The 25292-nt window shown below is 50.1% G+C and overlaps 5 protein-coding genes across 5 annotated transcripts; 3 read left to right on the top strand and 2 right to left on the bottom strand.

Annotated features, from left to right (window-relative positions):
• Positions 1-11012: 11012 nt before the first annotated feature.
• On the top strand, positions 11013-14312 carry UHO2_03771 (putative PHO81 - cyclin-dependent kinase inhibitor; the record flags this gene model as incomplete). Its single annotated transcript, XM_041554377.1, has 1 exon — positions 11013-14312. The coding sequence occupies one exon, from the start codon at positions 11013-11015 to the stop codon at positions 14310-14312; it is 3300 nt and encodes a 1099-aa protein (XP_041410311.1).
• Positions 14313-14769: 457 nt separating this feature from the next.
• Positions 14770-15159, bottom strand: UHO2_03770 (uncharacterized protein; the record flags this gene model as incomplete). Its single annotated transcript, XM_041554376.1, has 1 exon — positions 14770-15159. The coding sequence occupies one exon, from the start codon at positions 15157-15159 to the stop codon at positions 14770-14772; it is 390 nt and encodes a 129-aa protein (XP_041410310.1).
• A 2741-nt stretch (positions 15160-17900) lies between these two features.
• On the top strand, positions 17901-19661 carry UHO2_03769 (uncharacterized protein; the record flags this gene model as incomplete). Its single annotated transcript, XM_041554375.1, has 1 exon — positions 17901-19661. One exon carries the CDS (start codon positions 17901-17903, stop codon positions 19659-19661), a length of 1761 nt encoding a protein of 586 aa, XP_041410309.1.
• Positions 19662-19792: 131 nt separating this feature from the next.
• Positions 19793-22327, bottom strand: UHO2_03768 (uncharacterized protein; the record flags this gene model as incomplete). The annotated part of the gene is made up of 1 exon (XM_041554374.1): positions 19793-22327. The coding sequence occupies one exon, from the start codon at positions 22325-22327 to the stop codon at positions 19793-19795; it is 2535 nt and encodes an 844-aa protein (XP_041410308.1).
• A 347-nt stretch (positions 22328-22674) lies between these two features.
• Positions 22675-24855, top strand: UHO2_03767 (uncharacterized protein; the record flags this gene model as incomplete). Its single annotated transcript, XM_041554373.1, has 1 exon — positions 22675-24855. One exon carries the CDS (start codon positions 22675-22677, stop codon positions 24853-24855), a length of 2181 nt encoding a protein of 726 aa, XP_041410307.1.
• Positions 24856-25292: the final 437 nt, after the last annotated feature.

The raw sequence follows: 25292 nt of genomic DNA, 5'->3' as shown, positions 1-25292 counted from the left end.
CAACCTCATCATCATCAACACTCACACCAGACCTTGGTGTCATCATAACCGAAGCATTGATATTGATCGTGCCGAGCTACCCCTGAATGGAGTGTCCACAGAGGTCAGCCGAAACCTATGATAGTATATACAACGAATGCCACCTGCTGTCACTGCGCAACTTGATAGTCACCGATACCAAGACAATAGCTGTCGCACAGTTTGATAGTCACCGAGTATCTCGACAGACCGACCTGGGTTTCAGGTGCGAGACCCCTGACAAAGAGGCTAAAGGGATTCACAAGACAAGGTTGAGAAGGAGCTGTGTCAAAAGGGGTCATCACACATCATCAGGCAGAAGGAGAGCATGAAGGTGAGAGGGCAGTGTTGCATAACCCTTATGCCATGCAAATGGTAGGGGCACAGTATCAATGGGATTGATGCCAGCAGGACAATAGTGTCAAAAAGGGGATGAAGGCCCCTCAGGAGGAGCAGGATAGGTGTCACAGGTGACACCAATCAAATGCATAAATACTCTCATTCTACCATAGCATATGAGTGGATCCTTATCCACTCTTTACATACTACTTACTCTATCTACTTTACTTACTCAGTTATGTACCATTGCAATAGCAGTGCTCTTGCAACAACTCTCAATGTGTGTGTTGTATCACCATTAGTCAACAATTGTAGGTGGTGTTCTTCAACACTAGCAGTCCAGTGCTTACTGTAGGTGGTGTTCTTCAACACTTGCAGTCCAGTCCCTTGCTGTAGGCAGTGTTGCTCGACACCTGCAGTCCAGTCAGTTATTGTAGGTGGTGGCTCACACCTGCAGTCCAGTAACTCCTGTCCTCTGTAGGTGATTAGCAAATTGTGGTCCAGACAATGTCCAAGAGCATTATCAATAGTACTATGAACACTCATACTGTAGGAGAGAGTGTTTCACTCACTCACCAATGACCAGTGTCTGTGCCATGCAACCTCTGAACAGAGTGTTCAAGGTGGTCAGTCAAGACTTACCAGGCAGCAACGTTTGGTTACATTTAGGCAAAACATACTGAGTAGACCTTACTCAATCAAACTCAATTTAACACCCCAAAACTAAGTCTCTGGTGCGCAACCGCTTACAACTTCCCCCTCCTCCTCGTCCCTCCTATCTGTCCTTCTTTGAACTAGGTGTCGATTCCCTCAACACTGCTCTTCCTCCTCATAACCTGTTTGCCAGTGTCCTTGTCACAGCTCTTCTTCCTCCCATTGGCAATGGTTCTCCTGGTCTTTGTCTTGTGACCCCCTGAGTGGTAACCAGCTGCATGCTTCTGAGCTCAGTCCCCTTCTTGGCAATGCTTGGTCCTCCTTTGCATGTGAAGTTCACTGTATGACTGTCTTTGCCACTGATCTCCATGGAATCTGCCATACAATCATGCTTACTGTGGATTCTGGTGGGATTCATGATATCAACTTCACTTGCACTGATCTAGGTGAGATCTGTAATAGAGCTGTCTCTACTACAGATCTCAGTGAACTCTGCTGCAAATCCTACAATCTGCCTGATTCCTTGATTCCTGTGCTCCCTTCATATGAGTTGACAGATCTTCCTGCTTCTTGCGCATCCAGCCCCATGACACTAAGTACAAGATGATTCCAATGTATATATACCTTCCAGTGTTTGTGTATATGTGTATGATACAAGGATGATAAGGCTGAAACATAACAGGGAAACTATGCTGGGTATTTGATAACTGGTATGCTGATGCCTATTGTGTTGGTCAGCTTGGGCCTACATGGTGTATATCCAAATGAGTTAAGTTGGTGAAGTATGTGAGTTTGAAGTAGAAATCATATACTTTTACTCCCCCTTGCCAACTGAGCAATTCAGTGGTCCAATGTTGGTCATACCTAGTTCATGTCAAGTGTGAGCCCAGGGGTTCTGAGAGACTGGCTTGGTGAGGAAGTTGGCAATGTTATAGTTGCTCTGAATGTACTTCATTGCGATATTGCCTTCTGTCATAGGGTCTGCACAGGAAGATCCGAAATGAGTTATGGGGAACCTTGTGTGCACAAAATGTGAAATCTACCGGATCATGGGATTCCGGTTGATTTCACTGACAACAATCGCATCATGTGCTTCTGGTTGATTTCACTGAACACACAAGAAGCTCTCATCGTTACGGAACGGGCTGATGGACTAAGAGGAAGCAACAGGAGACTTGGTAGAGAAGGTCTCTGTCATGGGCCTGAATGCTCAAGAAGCAGGAGGGTCACTGGTTCATATGGAAGGAGCACAGGTATTGGAGATCTAGTCGATACCAGTAGAGAGCATGGTTGTAGTGCAGTCTCCATGGAGACCATGGACTCCTATGGACTCACATGCAAAGGAGGACTGGGCCCATATGCGAGGAGGGCCAGGCACAGCCATGAAGAGGACCAAGCTCAAGGAGCAGGCACAGCCACGAAGAGGACCAAGCTCAAGGAGCATGCAGATGGTTACCACTCAGGGGCTCAAGAGACAAGAGTCAAAGGAACCGTCACCAGTCAAAGGAGAAGGAGCAGTGTATAGGGAACCAGCAAGCAGGTCCTGAGGAGGAGGAGCAGTGTCGAAGGAGTCAACACCACTCAGGAGGCACAGGGGTGCCAAGCAAGCAGGATAGCTCAAGGAGGACAGGAGTGGTGCTAGAGGGGCCCCCTGTACAGTACTCGATGAAGAAGGTACTCTCTGGAGAGAGAGAGCAGGAGCAGTGTTGCTGGCGATGCTGTGAAGAGGTATATAACCATACTTTCTCATCATCAAAGGTCGAGTGGATCCTCATCCACTCTACATACACCATAACTAGTTATCACTTCAGCATAAGTATATATTAGTTCCAGTCAGCATAGTAGCAATCTATCAAGGTTGCTCCTCATTGTAGTGCATGTGTTGTATCACCACCACCTGATGTCCAAAGGCAGTTCATAGCAAACCAGTGGTCCAGATTAAGATAGAACTGAAGGCAGTAGTCCACTGTGGTCTGGGGATCACTTCAAGCATCAGTCAACACACTGGACACTTGTGTTGATGCCACCAACCTTATCACCAACACCATCAACCTCATTATCATCAACACTCACCAACCTTATCACCAACAACCTCATCATCATCAACACTCACACCAGACCTTGGTGTCATCATAACCGAAGCATTGATATTGATCGTGCCGAGCTACCCCTGAATGGAGTGTCCACAGAGGTCAGCCGAAACCTATGATAGTATATACAATGAATGCCACCTGCTGTCATCATGCAACTTGATACTTGCCGAGCAATGTAGCTCATTGAGACTGATACCAAGACAATAGCTGTTGCACAGTTTGATAGTCACCGAGTATCTCGACAGACCGACCTGGGTTTCAGGCGCGAGACCCCTGACAGTCTCCATCATCAAGGGTATGGATAGGACAACAGGAAAGGCTTCACATGTGAGGAGAGGGTCTGAGTTCAGCCAAGAAGAGGACCAAGCTCAGGAGAACATGGTAGGTTACCACATGGGGGTACATGCTCAAGATCACACAGAACCAGTCACAAGGGAGGCTGCATGGATGGGAGCAGGACAATAAGGGTGGTCACACAGTCAGGGAGGGCCACCAGATAGGGGCCAAGAGATTGGTCATGGATTGAGAGGAGAGGGAGCCAGGCCAAGGGGACTGGCATGGGAACCATGAGGAGGAAGGGCAGTGTTGAGAAGATCAACTCACAGCTCAAGGGGGAGGAGGAGACAAGAGGAAGAGGAGGATGGAAGCACCCCCCAAGAGGAGCAGGAGCAGTGTCACAGGCGACACCCTTCAAACACATAAATACTATCACTTCACCATAGCATACAAGTGGATCCTCATCCACTCTACTTTACACCTACTTACTCATAGTTATGTTAGCTTCATTGCAATAGCAGAGCTTATCAACAACCTCTCAATTGTGTGTGTTGCATCACCAATGGAAGTCCATCACTGTAGGCAGTGTTGCTCAACTTCTGTGGTCCAGTCAGTCACTGTAGGTGGTTGTCACAGGGACGGCTGGCCTGCGCAAGAGAGTGCGCCTAATGATCAGCGGCAGTATGGTAATGTCGCGTAACGGAGCAGTATATGAAGGGTGCGCAGAAGATCAACATATGAAGGGTGCACCAGATTGATCAGAGCCAAAAACCATCAGGGATCAACGAGATTAATCGGGTTGGCAGTGCACATGAATTATGAGATCGATCAAACCCCAGGAATCCAGATCAATCTCATGGGATTGGTTGGAGTCAGCTGGATCAGCATGCTTCAACTAGTTGGCCGATCCGAACAAGTACTTGGAGCTGTGCTGATGTCGGAGTCAGTCAGATCAGCATGCTTCAACTAGTCGGCCGATCTGAACAAGTCGAGATGGAACTGTGCCAATGTGACCACATGACCAGGGGGTATGTGTCAGGGGTCTCGCGCCTGAAACCCAGGTCGGTCTGTCGAGATACTCGGTGACTATCAAACTGTGCGACAGCTATTGTCTCGAGATACTCGGTGACTATCAAGTTGTGCAGTGACAGCAGGTGGCGTTTGTTGTATATACTATCGTAGGTTTCGGCTGACCTCTGTGGACACTCCGTTCAGGGGTAGCTCGGCACGATCAATATCAATGTTATGATGACACCAAGGTCTGGTGTGAGTGTTGATGATGATGAGGTTGATGGTGTTGGTGATGAGATTGGTGATGTCGATGATAATGAGGTTGATGGTGTTGGTGATAAGGTTGGTGGCGTCAACACGAGTGTCCAGTGTGTTGACTTGACGCTTGAAGTGATCCCCGGACCGCAGTGGACTACTGCCTTCGGTTCTATCTATATCCGGACCGCTAACCTGCTATGGGCGCCTTCGGACGTCAGGTAGTGGTGATACAACACACACACTACGATGAGGAGCAACCTTGATAGATTGCTGCTATGCTGACTGAAACTAATGTATACTTATGCTGAAGTGATAACTAGTTATGGTGAGTAGAGTGGATGAGGATCCACTCGACCTATTGATGAGAAAGCATGGTTATATACCTCTTCTCAGCATCGCCAGCGATGCTGCTCCTGCTCTCTCTCCAGAGAGTACCTTCTTCATCGAGTACTGCTCAGGGGCCTCTCCTGCTTGGCACCCCTGTGCCTCTTGAGCTGTGTCGACTCCTTCGACACTGCTCCTCCTCCTCATGACCTGGTGTCGACTCCTTCGACACTGCTCCTCCTCCTTTGATCAGTGACAGTTCCTTTGGCTCTTGTCTCTCGAGCCCCTGAGTGGTAACCATCTGCATGCTCCTTGAGCTTGGTCCTCTTCGTGGCTGTGCCTGCTCCTTGAGCTTGGTCCTCCTCGTGGCTGTGCTTGGCCCTCCTTTGCATGTGAGTCCATAGGAGTCCATGGTCTCCATGGAGACTGCACTATGACCATGCTCTCTACTGGTGTCGACTAGGTCTTCGATACCTGTGCTCCTTCCATATGAACCCATGACCCTCCTGCTTCTTGAGCATCCAGGCCCATGACAGTATGGTCACAAGGTTCAAAGGGAATTCACACGATTAAGTCGAAAGGGAGCTGTGCCGAAAGGGGGCATCACACATCAGACAGAAGGAGAGCATGTAGGTGAGAGGGCAGTGTTGCATAACCCTTACACCAAGCAAACAGTAGGAGTGCAGTATCGAAGGGGTCGGTGCCAGCAGGGCAAGACAATGCCTAACAGGGGACAAAGGCCCCTCAAGAGGAGTAGGATAGGTGTCAAGGGAAAACACCAACCAGATGTATAAATACTCTCATTCTACCATAGCATACAAGTGGATCAGCATCCACTCTGAACTCAACTTACTTACTCTATACTTACTCAGTTATGTATCATCGCAATAGCAGTGCTCTTGCAATGACTCTCAATGTGTGTGTTGTATCACCATTAGTTGACAACTGTAGGCAGTGTTCTTCACACTAGCAGTCCAGTTCATTACTGTAGGCAGTGTTCTTCAACACCTGCAGTCCAGTCCCTTGCTGAAGGCAGTGTTGCTCAACACCAGTGGTCCAGTTGGTTATTGTAGGTGGTGATTCACACCAGCGGTCCAGTAACTCCCATCCTCTGTAGGCAATTAGCAAATCGCAGTCCAGACGACATCCAAGAGCATTATCAACAGTACTATGAACACTCATACTGTAGGGGAGGGTGTAGCACCCACTCACCAACAAACAACATTCATGCTGTGCAACCTCTGAATGGAGTGTTCAAGGTGGTCAGTCAAGACTTACTAGGCGACAACGCTTGGTTACGTTTAGGCGAATCATATCGAGTAGTCCTTACTCAATCAACCTCAGTTAGTCTCTGGCGCGCAATCGCTTACAGTGGTGTCTAGACACCTGTGGTCCAGTGCCTCCCATCATCTGTAGGTGATAATCTTATTGTGGTCTAGGTGATGACAAGAGCATCAAGCAGCAGCACCATGAACACTAGTGCTGTGTTAGGGAGTTGTATCTTATACCATTCTCAAACCAGTGTGTGACAGATGTGCCACATAGCCTCTGAATGGAGTGTTCAAGGTGGTCAGCCAAAACCTACCAGAACTCACTTGCCTGGTTACTTTCAACCAAAACATACCAAATAGATCTTACTCAGTTGATCTCACCAAAATCAACTGGAAACACCCAATCTGGTTTCAGGCACATGACCGCTTACAACATCCTGCTCCTCCTGAGAGGTGTGAGCACCTCCTCAACACTGCTTCTCTTCCTCCTAATCACTGCGGCGATCTTCTCAACACTATCCCTGTCTTGTGAATCCCCCTGACCTCGTGGACACCCCTTACTGTCTGTCAGCAGTTGCATGCCTAGAACCTGAAATATGTGGTAGAGGTCAATTAAATCCAATCTTGGCAAAACCTGCCATAGAAGCCTTCTATTACTGTTCCTGCCAGAATCGGCTGTAGAAGCCTTCTATACTCCTTTTTGCTCAAATAGCCTGTAACTGAGAGTTATCACAAATTCCAACTAACTGCCATGGACACTCCATTCAGAGGTAGCTTGGCATGATCAATGTCCAATAGTTTGCCTTTTTGGATAACACCAAGGTCTGGTGTGGATGAGTTTGTTGTCAGGGGTCTCATACCTGAAACCTGATATCTGTAGTAGAAATGCATCTACTACAGATCTTATCAAGTTATTTGGTAAAATGCTATGTATTCTTATTCTTGTTGAGATCTGTCATAGAAGGCCTCTATGACTTCTCTCACTTGAATATGTAATAGCTTGTTTGTTATTGCAGGTTTTGACTGACCACTGCAGACACTCCATCTAGAGGTAGCTTGGCACAATCAATAACTATAGTTGTGTGGTGAGCACCAAGGTCTGATGCTGGGGAAGTGTTGATGCTGACACAAGTGTCCAGTGTGTTGACTGAGTGCTTGAAGTGATCCCTGGACTGCAGTGGACAACTGCCTTTGGTTCTATGATTGAGACAGCCAGACTGCAGTATGAACCACCTTTGGTGTCGATCAATATCTGGACCACAGTTAATACTGCCTTTGGATGATGTCAATGAGCAGTGATACAACACATGTGCTACAATAGGATCAATGTCTTGCAATTGCTACTGTTGATGAACTACTAAGTATACTTATGTGAAAGTTATAGCTAGTATGATATGGTGTAGAGTGGATGGGGATCCACTCAACTACTGCAATGAGGAGCAAGTGTGTATTATATGGATGTCCTTGCCATATTGCCAGCAACACTGCTTGTATCCCTTGTGGTCTCCTCCTACACTGCTCCTCCTCCTCTCAACTCTTCCTCCTAGCAGTCTTACCTGTTCTGCTCCTTAACACTGCTTCTCTTGCTCCTAGCAGATGGAAAGCTCTCGTGCTGCTTCATTACTGATAGGGGCCTTCCCCACTTCATCAGAGTGGCAACTTGCACCCTCCTTCATCTCTCCCATCCTCCTGCTCCTGAGTTCATTGTCGAGTCAGCCCCCCTGCTTCATTAGGGTGGTGACCCAATATCCTCAATGTCTGCCTTGTGGTGAGATTCACAAGATTGGCATCACCTGCAAGATCTATTGTACAATCATGATACTACAGAGTTTGGTGGGCTTTGCTGTAACCTCCTGTTTGTACTGATTTGGTTGAAATCTGCCATAGAGCTTTTTCAACTACAGATCTTGGTGAACTCTGCTTTAAACTCTTGCTTAGCCTGATCCTGCGATTCCTGCACTCCTCTTCATATGACTTCGGATCTTCCTGCTTCCTGCACATCCGGTCCCATGACATTTGTCTCGACACGAGTGTCCAGTGTGTCGATTGATTGATTGATTGATCTCCAGACTGCAGTGGATGACTGCCTTTGGTATGAGATCGAGAGGGCCAGACCGCAGTATGAAACTGCCTTTGGTGTTGATCGATATCTGGACTGCAGTATGTACTGCCTTTGGATGGCGTCAAGTAGCTGTGATACAACACACAGGCTAAGTAGATGCAATGCTCTGCAATATACTTGTGTTGAAGTTATAGCTAGTAATGTATAAGGTAGAGTGGATGCTCCACTCAACCACTATGATGAGGAGCAGGTGTGTGTTATATAGATGTTCTCGCAGTGTCACCTGCGACACTGCTCTTTGTTGCTAGGGGCCACTCCCACTTCATCCAAGTGGCAAAGCACACCCTCCTTCATCTTGCCCCTAGTGATGGCACCCATCCTCTTGCATTGAGTTCATTGTTGTGCAGGGCCCCTACTTCATCAGAGTGGTGGGCCCAATGTCATCACCATATGTCCCATTGTGAGGCCTTGTGGAAGCAGCACCCTCTAGCCAGTTTTTGCAAGATCTGTTGTACAAGTGCAATACTACTGATCCCAATGGACTTTGCTGTAAGGTCTCCCTTGTACCAATTCTGACAAATTCTGTCATAGGACCTTGTTACTACTGATCTTGATGAACTCTGTCATAACCCTTTGTTTTGCCCAATCCTGTGATTCCTGCACAAGGTCTCTCCTCATATGATTCCAGTTCCTCCTGCGCACTCGGTCCTATGACACTGTCCTACTCCCGCTCCATGTGGTCACCCCTATTGTCCTGTTCCCGCTCCATGTGATTGTTTCTTTGACATGTGTGGGACCATTTCCCCATGTGGTAACCCCACACATGCTCCTGGGCTCAGTCCCCTTCCTTGCATGTGATCACCTCCTGTATGCCTCCTTTGCCACCAATGATGGTGACATCCTCCTCCAGCTATCCCATTGCCCCCATGTGATCATTTGACCTGCTATGCATTGATGAGGTCTTCTTGCAGTATGTTTGGTGAAATCTACTGGATGGGCTTGTTCTGATTGATTTCAGCAAAACCAATCAGAAACCTGCAACTTGATTGTTTTCACATTTTGTGTGCACAACACACCCAATGTTTGTCTAGGGTCTTCTGCGCAGACCCTGTGACATCCTTTCCATTCCATTGTCTGATCTGAGTGTCTTGAGCTTGTGACCAGTTTGAATCTTGACATAGTTAATCCATTCCTTTAGTACTTGAAGCACTTCAGATTTTGTTCATAGCAGTTTGACATATGTGAAGCTTGATGTGTCATCCACTGCTACTGGCAGGCATGTAAACTGTGTCTTTGTTGAGAAGTGTGTAGCTAAATTGATGTGCACTAGTTCTAATGGGAGTTTGGCATGCTTCCCACTACTTTGTCCCATATGAGCTTTCATTGATTTGCTTGCCATACAGTCTTGGCATTTGCAGGGTTTGGTCCTGAGCTTATAGATCTTCTCAAGCACTTGGGTCTTGTCTGGGCCTGGATGGCCACACCGTTTGTGGATAAAGTTGTTACTAAATTTGCGTGTTTTGGGGTCATTTTCGGGGTTTCGGGGTTGAATTGCTCCAGTGATTCTCACCCTGGCAATAGTAGCACCTTTGTCGTCCGTCAGGGCCTGGCTCCGGCAATGTCTTGATGACCGCGAAATCAAGGATGTTAGGCCGACTGATGGTCACAACGCGGCTGATCTACAACGGACGAATCAGGACAGCTGAAATGCACACAACGTGCGCACGTGTTGCTTCACACCCAAGTCATCTCAGCAGCTTCCAAATGAACAGTGGGCCAGCTCTTCTCTTCGGATGGGAAGCAACTTGAACGCTGACAAGCCTTCCCAGGGCCTTGTCGGCTCTTCGGTAATAACCCTGCACTCAGACTGTCTTGCTCCATGTCGGAGGCGTGCTGCGATTGATATCGGAAGCCAAGGTCAAGAAGGCAGAACATGACACTCTGGACCCTAACCGGCGCACAATCCGAGTGGTGCAATGCAGCCTAGTGTGATTTTTCTTGGGCTGGACTCTAAAGAACATTGCGCATGGAAGCTCTAAAAGCCTGAGGAAAGCGAAAAGAGGCACCTCAACTGTGAGCACGGTGCAACAGATTCGAATCCACTTGGCTCGTGCACGCACGCTCACCTTCAAAAAAAAAAAAAAAAAAAAAAAAAAAAAACACCACGCCTTCTGCTGCCTGTTACAAAGTGTCCCGGCTTCCATACTCAAAGTTGACACCGGCCAAGCCTTGGTCTTGTTGGTGCTTCTTCCGTCTTGATCGTCTTCCGTCTCCAACACCTACCGCCTTCAGCTCCATCACATACGACAGCGCCCATCGTCACCTTGCCCTAGCTCAAGCTTCGAGTTTCAAGTCCAACGCTCCGGATCATCCCAAGTGCACAACGCAACCGGCGGTCTTCTTCGAGCAAGCTGCTCTCGTAGCACAAAGCTGCCCTTATCGGCTTGCCGCTCATCAGCACGCTTCTATCACACCACGAATACCCTCACCTTCACACCATGAACCTTCGTTAAGCTGGCTTTATCACCAAGCGCACCATTGCCGCTGCCACCGCTGCTGCAACTACTGCTGCTTGAGCTCAAGTCGTTATCCTGGCCGTCTCGGAACACTATCCTCAATCCCTACCATTCCAGAACCGCCCCTACAAGCCGACATCTTGCATCCTAAGCGCTTCAAGTACTAAGCATCACCTCTCAGCCGCTCAAGATGAAGTTCGGCAAGTATATCCTCAGCCAGCAGATTTCCGGCTGGGGTGCCTACTACTTGGACTACAAGTTCCTCAAAAAGATCATCAACTCGCTCGAAAAGGGTCGTCTCGCCGACGCAGCCCTCTTCGCAACTGGTGTTCGACCCGAATACAACGCCAATGGACAATCCACCGTCTCGCCACAACCCCAGATCCTTCCTCACATCCAAGGCTCTGATGAACTCCAGATCCACAAAGCTGCCTTCTTCTTCAAACTCGAACGAGAGCTCGAAAAGATCAACAACTTCTATCTCCAAAAGGAAGCAGAGCTCAAGTCCCGTCTTCAAACCCTCATCGACAAGAAGCGCATCATCTTTGAGTCTCGCAACTCATCCAAGCTTTCCAAAGAGTCGCCATCCTACGTCGCACTCTACGAAGGCTTCCGTTACTTCGAGAAGGATCTTAGCAAGCTTCAGCAGTTCATCGAGATCAATGCCACCGGTTTCAGGAAGATTTTGAAGAAGTGGGACAAACGTTCCAAGTCCCAGACCAAGGAACTCTACTTGGCTCGTCAAGTCGAGGTGCAGCCATGTTTCAACCTCAAGTTCATTGCCGAACTGAGCGATATTGCAGCGGCTAACTTGCTCGAGCTCGAGAACCTCTCGCATGGCCGATCGCTTGAGGAGAGGCTCAGCACAAATGGGACCAGTCTGTCGTCGGATAATAGGCTTGACTTTGCCGCTGCTCAGAGCCAGGACTTTGATGTGCTGGCTGATCTGGAGGTCAACCTCGCCCACGCAGTTAAGGCTGGCCGTGTGGCTCCAGCAACAGAAATGGTCCGGATCGCGGCGCAGAACGAGGATCCCACCAGTGTCTCCCGCATCGTCTGGCGTGCATTGCTACAAGCACCTCACGAGGCTGTCCGAGCTGCGTTGGAAAAACACCTTGCAGACTACAAATTTGTCGACGACATCAGCTCTCGTACCTGCCTACACGAATCATCGATGGCTGGCAGGCTCTATCTCGTCCAGTCGTGCGTCGAGAACGGTGTTGACGTTGCACAGCAGGACATCTACGGCCGTACAGCCCTCTCCTACGCTGCAATGTCCGGTCACACCGATGTCTGCAAGTACTTGCTTTCATTGCCCAACATCTCGGCGGCCACCTACGATCTCGATGGCTTTTCGCCCTTGATTCTCGCGGTGATGAACGGCCGCACGGATGCAGTTCGGATCCTCCTCGACCACGGCGCAAGTGTCGAGCCCCGCGACGCCACCGATCTGATTCCCCTCTGTCTCGCCAGCTCTGGCGGCCATGCCGATATCGTCCGGTTGCTGCTGCAGAAGGGAGCAAAGATCGCCTCCAACGCTGAGGGACTCTATCCACAAGCGCTCGCAGCACGTGCTGGTCACGCCGACTGCGTGCGCCTTCTCGTCGAGTCCGGTGGGGACCCTAACGCACCCGAGAAGGGTACACAATGGACTCCGACCTTCTTTGCTGCCGAAAGCGGACACGTCGACTGTCTCAAAGTGCTCCTCAATGCAGGCTGCAACGTCAACATTGTCGATGAGAAGGATCGCACCGCTGCCTTCTACGCTGCATGGAACGGAAAGATCGCCTGTCTGCTTTTGCTTCTACAGGCTGCACAGCAGAGTCAAGATCCAGTCCCCGGTAGACATTTGTCCAAAGCTTCGGCTGCCAAAGCCAGCGCAGTAAACGACCGAGGCGATGATCTGGACCTCGAGATTGACGGCATACCTAATTTGTCGTTGCCACCGCCCATCATCCCCTTCCGAACCTACGGACACAACTACCTTGACAAACGCGCCCTCGTCTCCGTTTCCCTTACTAATAACTCGGTCAAGCTTTACAAGCATCAAGATCCCAACCGTCCCGAACAGTTCTCTACTTCTTCGCTCAAACTCGTCATGACTTCTCGACCCGACACTTCCACCACTGCCATTCCGCACAACGTCGTACTGCCACTAGCTGACGAACGCGAAGTGTTCTCGTTCCAAGTCAACAGTCTGGAAAGCTTTTCGATCGAATGGGAGCTCATGCCTACGTTTGGTTCAAAGGTGATCGGTAAGGCGGTTGCATTGCCGAGCTCGTTCGAGGGTATGACGGGCAGGAAGCGGTTTGTGTTGCCATTGCAGGATGTGTATCTCAAAGTGGTAGGTGAGGTTTCGTTTGAATTGGACTTTGTCAAGCCCTTTGACAGTGTGCAGTTGGAGATCGGCGGGAGGGTGGAGACATATTGGAAGAGTATGTTGCCTGGTGTAGGGGCTGCTTCGACGGTGGGACCGACTAGGATGACGCCGAATAATGGAGTTAGTGGGACTTTGAGTAGTGCTGCTGCTGCTGCTGCTGCTGCTGCTTCAGGTACACCGAAAAATGCAGACAAAGGTACAGCTGGAACACCGCTAGCTGGGTCTGCTGGTGCTACCTCTTCCTCCTCTGCTGCTGCTGCAGCTGCCGTCCAACCAACGCTTGTCACCGGATCCTCTCTCGCCGGCGAGTACTTACGCGTAGTCGTCCAAGTGACAAAAGATGCAGTCGCCATCGTTTGGCCTTCCCCCTTCATCCCCCTTCCCGGTCTTCAAGTCTACGTCGGCAGTGTCAAGTCAGACGAACTTCTCTCACTCGCCACATCCACTCACCACGCACTCAATTGGACCCCTAGCCAAGCAGCCTCCGCTTCATGGCAAGACTGGCAAAAAGCCCTTTCCACCTCCGTTGTCACCCTTGGAACCCTCCTGTCCCTCCTCCCGGTCTCCGTCGGAATCGATATCGACGTAATGTATCCCTCCACCGCCGAAGTTCGATGCAACCCAGGCATGCCCAAAATGGAAGTCAACCAATTCGTCGATACAATCCTCCACACAGTCTATGCTGCTGGTACTTCCAATCGAGAACAATCCCGCAAGATTCTCTTTTCATCTCGGTCGCCTACAGTTTGTACCGCGTTGAATTGGAAACAACCCAACTACGCCGTCTTTTTTGCTTCTTTCTGCGGGGTCGACGGAACCGCCTCCCTGGAGAGAGGAGAATTGGTGCCTTCGGCCAGACACGAAACGGATCCCAGGAGAGAAAGTATTTCAGAAGCGGTCAGATTTGCCAAGTCAAATAATCTACTGGGGATTATGGTCGATGTTGCATTGCTAAATTGTGTTCCTCATCTGGTGGAAAGCGTTAAAGCCAGTGAATTGTTGTTGATTACAATAGGGAAGTTTAAAAGGGGAGCGATAGGAGGGGAAGGGGAGGAAGTGGTAGATGTGGATGGCGAGGCGGAGAAGGGGATTGTTGTATGTAAGAGCTAGAAGTTTCCTTTTTGTGTTAATTTGATTCGTTTGCATGTTCCTGTTTGATCGAGGCTGTGTGTTTGAGTGAATCATAAGCTGAGTCGAGAGACTAATGGTGAAGCAGCAATGGTTGATATTCGACAGATGAGAATGAGAGAGGATGAGGTATCTATAGTACAAGATATAAGAAGCTGAGGGATTGGAAGCAAGACATAGTCGAAGATCGCGAAGTCAGAAAGAATGCGAGAAAATACTGCGAAGAGGAAAAAGTCTTATCGAAGGCGCTCCAAACGTTGACGATTGAAACACAGGCAGAGCTTTTGAACATCGCCAAGATGCTCGTCAGCCCGCCCTTCGCTTCCAGTTGTGGCAAAAGGGCTGTAGTGAGACCGATGCTACAACCTTACTTCAGCGCAAATCCACTTCCATAATCTTACTGCCTCCATCGAATCCAACCAAGTCGAATGCTATGCACTCATCGCCTCCTCTTAGGCTTACCACCATTCTTACTCTTATGAGCATCAAACAAACTATTGCCACCTTTGTTCTTAAACGGCTTCAACCCCTTGCTCTTCCTATACGTCTCTCTTCTCGAGTCTCTCGCCCCTGATGTAGAAATCTTCTTTGGCTGCTCTCCTTCCTCGTTCTTCTCCCCTCCCACTTCAGCGACATCTTTCATTTCTTCTGCATCCTCTTCATCATTGCTGCTTTCGACAAGAAGTTTATCTTTCTTCAACCCAGCTACCAGACGAGCATTAAGAGCATTGACACGAGCTGCTTCGTTGACAGCATAATCTGATTTAGGGTTGGTACGCTTTTGATTGCGCGCTTTGAGTTTGGATGCTGAACGAAGACCTTTGGCCATTGTGGACGATGTACTCAATGAGGATGTGGTTGAGAGTTAGGTTTATGGAAGGGTTGGTGGCTAGACACAAATACGTCGAAGGATTCGAGACTGGAGGTCTGTACGATGGGATGGGGGTCGAAGATCGTCTGTTTGTACTCGGGTTCGGGTTGGAAAGCTTTCAGCGACCAGGGATGAAGGTGATGGTGAGGATAAGAAAGTAGGTTCGATAGCAAGTGCAACAACGAGGACCCTTGTCCGCTGGTTTTTTTTTTCTCCAGAAAAGCTGCACTCTAAAAGTGAAATTTCCCAAGGGTACGTTTCTCGGAACGCGGAAACCAAATCGGCTTCTAGATCGCGAAACGATCGGGAGGAAAAATCGGGTCAAGCTGATACCTTTTGCTACATGTTACACATACACAAGGTGCAGTCTCGCACCCTAACCCTAACGGAACTCTCAAACTGTGGCAGCACCATACAGCTTTGCAGCCAGAGCTGATCTTGTGGGGCATTGGAGGGAAAGATAAAAGCAAGGCTAACCCCAACCCCAACCCTACGCTACTCGGAGCCCTAAGGAAGGAAACCTAACCCAGCTCTAAGACGAGGTTGCTAGGTCTAACCAGCTACCTAAGTAGCCCTCGACTTCACCGCCCTAAGTCGAATATTATCAGGTTCGAGCTCCGAACAGTTATCAGTAACACGGGTTTTCGTTGTACGGAAGAGCGAGGAGTACTGTAGGAATAAAGTTGCCCATACCCACATGCTTTTTCGATGCAAGCGTGCGCTGTGCCTGCGTCTCTTCTTTGGGCTTCAAGTCCAGAACACAAAGCTTGAAGCGGCCATCCATCTATCTTGAGAAGCCGAGGATCCGGCTGACATCGTTACATGTTGCCTGTCCGACAAATTCGGATCATGTTGTACAAAGTTGTGGTGGTGTGGGCGGCTAAAGCGATTACACAAAACGCGGATCTGAGCGAAGCGATTTTCTCGGTTACGCCAGGTTGTGCCACAGTCGACTTCTTTCAAAGGGAGCCAGCATATAGAACAATAAAGCTTCAAGGTCTTGCAAAAGCAGGGCGACAGACCTCGTGACATCACACACACATTGGCGTTGTCGCCACGACTACAAGGAACGGCAGCAGCAACGGCAACAATGGTTGCTTCGATTGTCGACGTCTCCGCTTACATACAAGGTTCTGAGTGAAGATAGATGGCTTGCGAAAATAGAGTTCTGCGGTTCAACACCGCTCTGCTGCTTGCACTGGATGGATGGATATAGCCGACTGCTGGTGCGAGGCTGTACAAAGCTAAAAGAGCACTCCTGTCGACGTTGTTCTGTTGACATGGCACCCTATCGTACAAGCTTTTCTTTGATGTCAGCATGCCTTTGATAGTCTTGCTTCCCCGATGTCGTTGTTCCGAAGGGATGAACGGGACAAGTTCCGCGGGGCAACCACAACCTCTCAGGGAAAACAAGCGTCCAACACACACACACACACACACACAGCCGCTCGTTGGAAGGAGATTCCAGGTCTTCTTCTGCGCATGCAGTCCCGTGGCTCTTTACTCTTGTCTGTGTTACACAAACTGAGCGAGACATCCCAGCTTGAATCAGATGCAGAGCCACTTCTTTCGATCAAGAAGGGTCCGGATGCGCTGCTGCTCGTGGTGGTGATTGTCTCTCCGCACTTCTTACTCTGAAACTCGCTTCCTCGCTTTCTTTCAGGGTGTCATTGTGCTGACAGCAATCATACAAAGCTTCCCTCCCTTTCTTTTTGCCTTTCACTTCCTCAACCTCTCGGGGGCAACACCTTTCGGCTTCTTCTTCTTCTACCTCCCTTCCCCTCGACTCAAGTCCGCCTGGCTCGCCATCTCGTTCCTGCTTCTCTTGCGCTCGTTACGCTGCCACTGCATTGCTTTCTTCGTCTCCCCTCCTCCCGGTCATTTGTGCGGCGTCGGCATCTATCCCATCGCTTCAGCTCCAGTATACACTGGATTGCCGTTTCTCTTTACCACTATCTGTACACCAAACGGCTGGCCTGCCAAAGCTCATCTCTTGATGCTCGACCTCCTCGCTCCCATTCACACACTCGCCGCTGCACCTCTCCATTATCCTCGCCCCATCCCGACAACACTGCTCGTCCCGAACCCACATCTCGGCTACACCTCTTAGCTTTCTCTGTTCCGTGGTCACCACCGCTCGCTCCCGCTGTAACTTGCTTCGCTACCGTATGCAATAGCTCTCGCTCTCGTTCCTACTTTCTTGCCTCTTCCCTGTCACGCTCTTTATCTCCAATAGATCACCTTTGTCTCATCACACCATCAGCTGCCAATAGCGTGCAGTTGCATTAGCAGTACCTTGGCTGCCTACGGATATACCAACGATCAGACTCCATCATCTCGACTTCAGTTAGAAGGCATCGTCTTTCGACAAAGCATCGCACTTCAGGCTTTTATTATCGCTTACTGCCCTACTCGCTCATTTAGAACAAGCATCGAGCACTTGGGATCTCTCTTCGCACCCAGTCGATCCTCAACGGATAAGCTCAGTAGCATCTTCAAGGACGCAGCAGCTTCAATCCCTTGCTTGTCCTGGAGGCCGATTCCACGTCTAGTCACCAGGCTTGGTGCCTTGAATACCAGCCTCTTTCGACCGGTTGACCAGAGCAAACGACTTCCAACTTCTCGACGCCAACCGTACTAACACAATTAAAGAGACTTGCGTGTGACCTTCACCCGCATCTCCCCTTTCCACCGCCAAGATGAGAGAGACGAAACTTCACATCCCAATGACGATCGCCACAGGCGAGACCATTGGCATCGTCGGCATCCTCGCACAAACCGCCTTCCCACCTCACAATCCACAAGAACACGAACCGCAACCCATGTACACCTCCCGTTCCACAACAGCATCTATCGAACCACTCCGACACTCTCAACACCCCTCTTCCTCACGACACGGCATCTCCAACGATCCCTCATCCTCTCGATCCGACAACCGCAGTCTCAGTGTCGAAGATGACCCAGCTACAATGCAACGCTTGCGTCAAAAAGATCAAACGTTCAAACGTCGAGGTTACCCCATCTACCCTATCGACAAACGCGATACACGTGGACTCAAAATCGCCATCATCCTTCATGGTGTCCTTGCACACAAAGATCAGATCTATCACAAACAACTCGTGCGTGCACTACCGGTTGATTCGTTCCGATTCGATTTCCGCGCTAACGGCGAAACTCCAGGTACTTGGTCTATGGGGAACTTAGCTGATGATGTCGAGGATCTCGTTGCTGTTGTTGACTACCTTCGAACCAATTTGGAGTATACGGTGGAGATCATCGTGGGACATAGTCGTGGTTGTTTGGACGCTTTTGCTTGGTTTGCAAAACATTGTCCTGATGCTCTACCGCCGTCGTTGAGGGTTCCCTTTTTCGTGGGATTAAGTGCAAGGTTCAATATGTCCAACATCCACGAACGGGATCCGATGTATCTTTCCGCTTTTGCACGAGAAGGATTCTTTCGATGGCAAGCACGCGTTGCAGGTCAGGATAAGGAACTTCGAGTATACCCTGAACAGGTGGAACAATTCGCTGCTTGGCCCACACGAGAGATCGCTCTTGCTTTCCCTTACAATACCGACGTACTGCTCATCCACGGAACAGCAGACAAATCTGTGCCTGCATCGGATGTCACTTCGTATGCCAACATACTTTCCGGTGTGCACCGCAGGCCGGGTAGTTGTTCGATCAAACTCATCGACCATGCGGATCATCTTTTCCGTGGATTCTACCCACAGGTAGTTGAGGCGATCGTAGAGTGGCTACAGGAGAGATCAGAGTTAACAAAGATGGGTCTGAGTGCAGCGGCGATTCGAGATAGAGATATGTTGGGGGTTGCGAGGTTCGATCCTTCCCATTTTGGTCAGGGGAGGATGGCGCCTCAAATGTGGGATAATAATTTGGCGTCGGCGGCGGGTAGTGCGGGTGGAATTCAGCAAGTACAGAGTTCGCCGTGGATGGATAGTGGGGCGAGAAGTACGACTGTGTCTTCTTCGACAATGCAACCACAACCACCAGCAGGAGGAGGAGGTGGTGGTGGTAGTGGTGGTAATGGTGGTGTTGGAGAACAACAGCAGCAACAACCGCAACCATCACCATTAGCGCGATACTTGGCCTCAGCGGCACCAAAACCTGTCGTTCATCATCAACATTTTGGTCCTGCAACACCAGCACCAGCAGACCAACCACCAGCTACTCAGTTGACACGATCAAATCCGAGCTCAAGTCTATCAGCTTCTAGTCCACCTTCTCGAAGCAACACGCCTTCGCCTTCGTCGACAGAGCAAACCTCGCCAACCTCTCCGCTTAAAATTCAGCCTCCAACACAACCAAAACCTTCCTCGTCACCCGTAGCAACATCGAAAGACCGCTCCCAAACCCAACTCTTAGTCTCAGCAAACACAACCACCCCCTCACCTGCACTTATACTTGTCTCTTCTCACCAGACAAAGTCTCGGCTCTAATTTTTCACCTTTCTTTCTTTTTGGTTCTTGTGTTATTTTCTCTGTCACCCTGTTGTTACAACGTTATCGTTGCACTTTCTTTTCTGCTGGGGGAGTGTGAGGGTAAGAATGAGAATGGGTGTGGGAGGGTATCATTCGTTATCGGAATCTTCGCTTATGGTTATTGCTGATATCCTCGGCTTCCGAGGTTTGGCATTCTGACGAATGGCGCTGGCCAGGGTTGCGCCGAATAAACGTGTTGGGCGGGGAGGGATGATTTCACCTTTGTCGTTGTCCATTCCTTCTTCCTCGTCTGTGGATGGTTCTGCTAGTGCGCGTTGTGAAGGTGTATCTCTCCTTTCTCCTCTTCCGCTGTCGCTTGATACAGTTTTGGCTGGAGTCTTGCTCTTTCTCGGTGACTTGTTCGAACTGCTTCCCTCTTCGCTGCTGTCATCGGTGGGAGGAGTACTTGGTCGACTATGCACCTGCCTTTCATTCCTGCGTGAAGAAGAGGAGACAAGCTCTCCAAGAAACTCGATACTTGAATCACCCTCTCCTTCTTCCAAAGCTGGATTTGCTGGCATTGAAGTGATTTTTTCCACCCCTCTTCTCCTGCCCAAACCTAAGCTACGAGTGGAAGCGAGGAGGGGAACAGATTCAGTCCGACGCATGAGTCCACTGGGTATGCGCAGTTGTCTTGATGTTCTCGGCGTCATCGGCTCTTCTCTGGGAGGTTGGGATTTGGTCGTTCCACCATGAGCAAAACTCCTCGTAGTCATGCTGGAGAGGGATGGCTTGGCTCCGGGCTTGACGAAAGACATCAGGCTCATCTGACCTTTCTTCCCTCCTCCACCGGCACCGGAAGAGGGCTTTTTGGCACTTTTAGCTGCGTTCTTCCTCTCCAGATCTTTGATGAAAGACTGCAGTTTGTCCCCTCCGCTAACGCTAAGCTGGAGTAGTGGTTCGGGAATCCACATCAACAGAGGCTCCTTGCCGTCATCCACCTTTCCGCCTCTGGAAGGGCCGTCCTCAACATCCTCCACTTCAGTCTCGGATTCACCGTCTTGTTGCGTTCGACCGACTTTCAACTCAGCATCGAAGCTCGCATCAATCCCTTTCTCAGCCGCCAGTGCAAATTCCTCTACAGAAACCAGACATCTATAGTCCAGAAAGGGTGCTAGAGCTGCATGTCGACGCTGCAACCTGATCGCTTTTATATCGAGTGTCGGTGTTTGCGCACCTTCCATTGAGACCCGAGGGAGAGTAGTGGGGAGTTGAGAGGTGATGGCTGTGCGTGAGAAAAAATCGGTTATTCTGGTTGCGTTGGGACTTTCGTGCATTGGTTTTTCCTTTCCTTCCTTTCCTCCTTCCTCTCCGGCATCATTAGGTGCTGCAAGCCCAAGCCTGTACCGCCTAACACCCTTACTACTGGGACTGTCAACCAAAGCTCCCCATGGACCTTCGCTCCCCCCACCATCCACCACCTCCACTACTTGCTGTCTTAACCTTCGCACTACTACTCCCGGTCCTAACACCCTTCGGAACTTGCCCAGTATTGCCTCTTTTGACCATTGAAAATATAGCTGCACGAGCGAGGCCAGTCGTTGAAGGTCTGGTTCTCCACCTTTACCCTCCATCTTGACGCTGCTCCCTTTGTTGGAAGTGAGAGGGTAGACATAGAATGCGAGCACGCGGCGGGATTCGGGGGTGGCCAGAAAAGAGTCTTTGATTGTAGACGCTAATTTTGGTCGACGAGAGGGGAGGAAGCCTAGGTTGTTCGTTCGGAGTTCTTCCCTCACCTCTTCCAGCCAGGTGGAAAGGAAAGAGGCGAACCGGAAGCATGTTTGAGCAGCGGAGGTAAGAGTCGGGTAGGAAGATTTGAAAGCGGAGATGAGACTTGTTCCAAACCCACCTCGGGCGAGAGCGATGGCAATTTTCACACCGCATTGTAGTAGTCCTGTCGTATCATAGTCCCCTCCTGACATAAGCGCTATCAATATGAGTCCGTTCTGATCGAGTCCGAGGTCGGGATGGGAGAGCATATCGGATGCCTTGTAGAGCGTTATTCGGAGATCTCTGTCTGATCCGGTGAGCTGCAACCCTCCTCCCCCTCCTACTGTAGTGGAACTTGATTCTTCATCCTGGAACACATCACTACCACCCGAAGTCGTCCTATTAAAAGCCTTAGTCCCAGACAAATTCCTCCCCCAGTTCCTCACAACCGTTTGCGCACCGAACAACAACGCATCACTGTCATCCGTCAACACCGCATCCACCACACCCTCCGTATTCAGCCAAGCCAGTTCCGCCTCCGCCTCTCCTCTCGCTCTACACCATTGAAAGCCGAATGCTTCTATAAGTTGGGTGAAGGGATGCTCGATTGCATGTTGCTTGCCTTTGACTTGCTTTCCTCGCTTCCAGGTGGGGCGTTCGGATCCGTCGAATACGAACAAAGGTAGGACGGGCAGGGTGAGGAGCTTGGCGAGTCGGTAGAAGAGGAGTCGAAGGTAAGGGTTGGAGCCTCCGGAAGATTGTTGTGCGTGGAAGAGCCAGAGTGAGGCATCGATGCCAAGGCGAAGCCCGCGGGAGGTGTTGGTGTTGGTGGTGAAGGAGGTGAGACAGTAGATGGGGAGGGTGGTAGTGGTTGCGGAGGAGGAGAGCTCGGGCCAGAGATTGGGGATTCCCATTACGATGCCATTGCTCGCAGAGCGGGAATCTGGAGTGTTGTTAGGGCTCCTTAGGGATGTGAAGAGTCCGGAAGAGGTGAAGGTTGTTAGGGTTGATGTTGATGGGAGTGCGGGAAAGTGTTGGTGTGTTGTTTTGGTGGCAAGCGCGTACAGAGATGGGAAAATGTGTAGCGGAATTGGAGGACACGAAATTGGACCCTGAGCTCTCTGTTGTGACACCTGTCACGAACGAGAAGAAACCGCACGCTTGGACCAACACCTCCTTAACCGAACACTCCTCACACCTTCTCTTCTTCCACCACCATCACCATCTTCTTCCTTTACATCCCCTGTAGATTACCACCAAAATGAACTCCAAATATACCGTCAATCTCCCAAACCAAGGTCCCATCACCCCGCGTCGAATCCATCTCCACCCCTTCCACCCCACCTCCTTCCCCGGCAGCGTCCTTGCATACCTCGGCATCCCATTCTGCCAACCACCCCTTGGCTCCCTCCGATGGAAACCCCCACAGGGTCCTCTACCCCACTGGACCTCTCCTCGCCCCTCTTCATGGCGTTCTGACCCACACCAAGACCCAGCAGCAATGGAAGGAATGTATCTTCCCCGACGCAATGCCAGGAATTCCATCCCTCGTTCCGAAGATTGTCTTTACCTTAACATTTGGCTTCCCGAAACACCCCTTCCTGCTGGAGAAAGGAAAAGGCCGGTGCTGGTATGGGTGTACGGCGGGGCATTTGTAGTGGGTAACTGTTCGAGGCCGATCCATGATGGCGCGAGGTTGGCAAATGAATCTGGCTGTATCGTCGTCTCTTTGAGCTATCGCGTTGGACCGATGGGCTTCCTCGGCTCGAAAGCGTTAGCGGAAAATGCAGCGGGTGAGTGGCCCCTTATCTCGCTGGAAGCATTGAAGTCGAAGCCGGAAGGGGGGAAGGTTGAGGTAGGAGCGGGGAATTGGGGACTATGGGATTTGATTGCCGGGTTGTTATGGGTGCAACACTCAATCTCTGCTTTCGGAGGAGATGCGGATAATGTGACGTTCTTCGGCGAGAGCGCGGGCAGTATCTCTATCCATTACCTTCTCCTCTCACCCCTCACACCTGCTGGATTGTTCCACAAAGCAATCCTGCAAAGCGGTGTGGTCGCAACACTTCTCCCACGCACGACAAAAGCCGCACAAGCAGCATACGACCTTCTCGTCCACACCCTCTGTCCACCGCATTTGCAAGGTGACGAAGCATCACAACTAGAGTGGATCCGAACGAAAGTTAGTGCGGATGAAATCTCTGCTGTGTTCCCTCCACTGATCGGCAAACGACCCCGATCGGAATACACACCAACAGTGCAGGATTGTGAAAGGTTGCCCGCGGCACGAGAAGATCTTAAAGGGGAAAAGTTCGCGGTGACTAACCAATGGGGTCCTGTTTGGGACGGACTCTTGGTCGATCCGAACTTGATCACTCGTGCTTTAGCGCCCCTTCCACCCAAATCCCAGCTGAAGAACGGAAGGGCAGGGGTAGTGGTAGGAATGTGTGCAGACGAAGGGACAATGTTCAACTTCCTCATTGCTACCACTTCTGCCCTTGCCGAACATCAGAAATTGTTTCACCCCGCACTGTCATCCGACTTGGGTAGTCTCTACTCATTCAACTCCGCCGAGCTGGCGACAGTCAAGCTCGGTGGGAAGGAAAAGGCGAAAAGGGACAGGCAAGCGTTCTACACATGTGCGACGTATACTGGGGACTCGCAATTTACTGCTCCTATCCTGGACTATATGTCCGTACACAACAACGCTGGAGGAAAGAGGGAAGGGGAGAGGGTAGATGTGTATGGGTACCTTCTGGCATACAGACCAAGCTTGGGAATGCTGGAAGGATTGACGATTGTGCCGGAGATGAGTGAGGAGTGGGGTGCGTTTCATACTTTGGATATCCCTTTTGTGTTTGGTGCCACTGGAGATGGGGACCAGCACATTTTTATGGGGAAAAGTGAGGGGTATGGTGTGGATCCAACCCAAGACGACGTCGATGGAGGAAAGAGCAAGGCAAGAGAGGCGGGAGGGAAGGGAAAAGGAATGACAAAAGAGGAGAGAGAATTGAGTTTGTTTATGATGCAAACTTGGGCTGCCATCGCTAAGCTTCCCAATGATGAGCCCGAAAATGACTTGGTGCTTCCTGATGGAGTAAGCTGGAAAACGCTTGGTTCGGGATCGTCAGCGACGACAGGTGATAGTGTGGGAGAAATCAACCTAATAGCTATCGGGAACGCTCCTCAGATGCACATCCCATCCATCACGAATGCAGGCGAACGGATAGCTGTCCGACAGATGAGGCTGGCAAAACATCCCTTTGCGCAGCAAAAACCTATCGGAGATGCTACACTGCAGGACAGGATCCGCTTTTGGCTGCACGAGTCCATTAGTGGAACTTCAAATTCGGACAGGGAGGGGAGTGTGCCGCTCTCCAGGGCGACACAGAACTACTATGGCTTCATCGCCACAGCTCCTTGCTTCATTCCGTGGCTGTAGATGCCATTCACTCTGCTACATCTACGATGTAGATTGAGTAGACGCTATTATTGGAATAGAACAAATGAAGATCGTTAATATAGTGACACAATAAATTCGAGCGGTTCTGTGACGCTACGAAAATCTCACACTTGAAAAATATGTCCGCGGAGCTAGGCTTCCGCAGTTGAAGCTATACCGTGCACCTCCTCGTCCGAGCCACGTTCTAGCTCTTTCGTACTAGTGTGTTGTAGATGTAATGCTTAGTATTTTATTGTGCACTATTGCTACAGGGTTGTGTATATATACCTTCATCCTGTTAATGAGATGGCTTGTTGTTCTCCTTCAAGTCATGCCCACTTTGTAGTATCTCGGCATTTTCCTTTCATATGCTTCTCCTGATTGGTCGCCACTCAACTTAGTATGCATGCAGGGGATCAGTCTGTCAGTTACTTGCT

The sequence above is a fragment of the Ustilago hordei genome, assembly GCF_900519145.1.
Source record: "Ustilago hordei strain Uho2 genome assembly, contig: UHO2_contig_06, whole genome shotgun sequence".
NCBI classification, from domain to species: Eukaryota; Fungi; Basidiomycota; class Ustilaginomycetes; order Ustilaginales; family Ustilaginaceae; genus Ustilago; species Ustilago hordei.
Note: the sequence above shows the minus strand (reverse complement) of the source record. Positions and strands in the feature narration are given on the sequence as shown.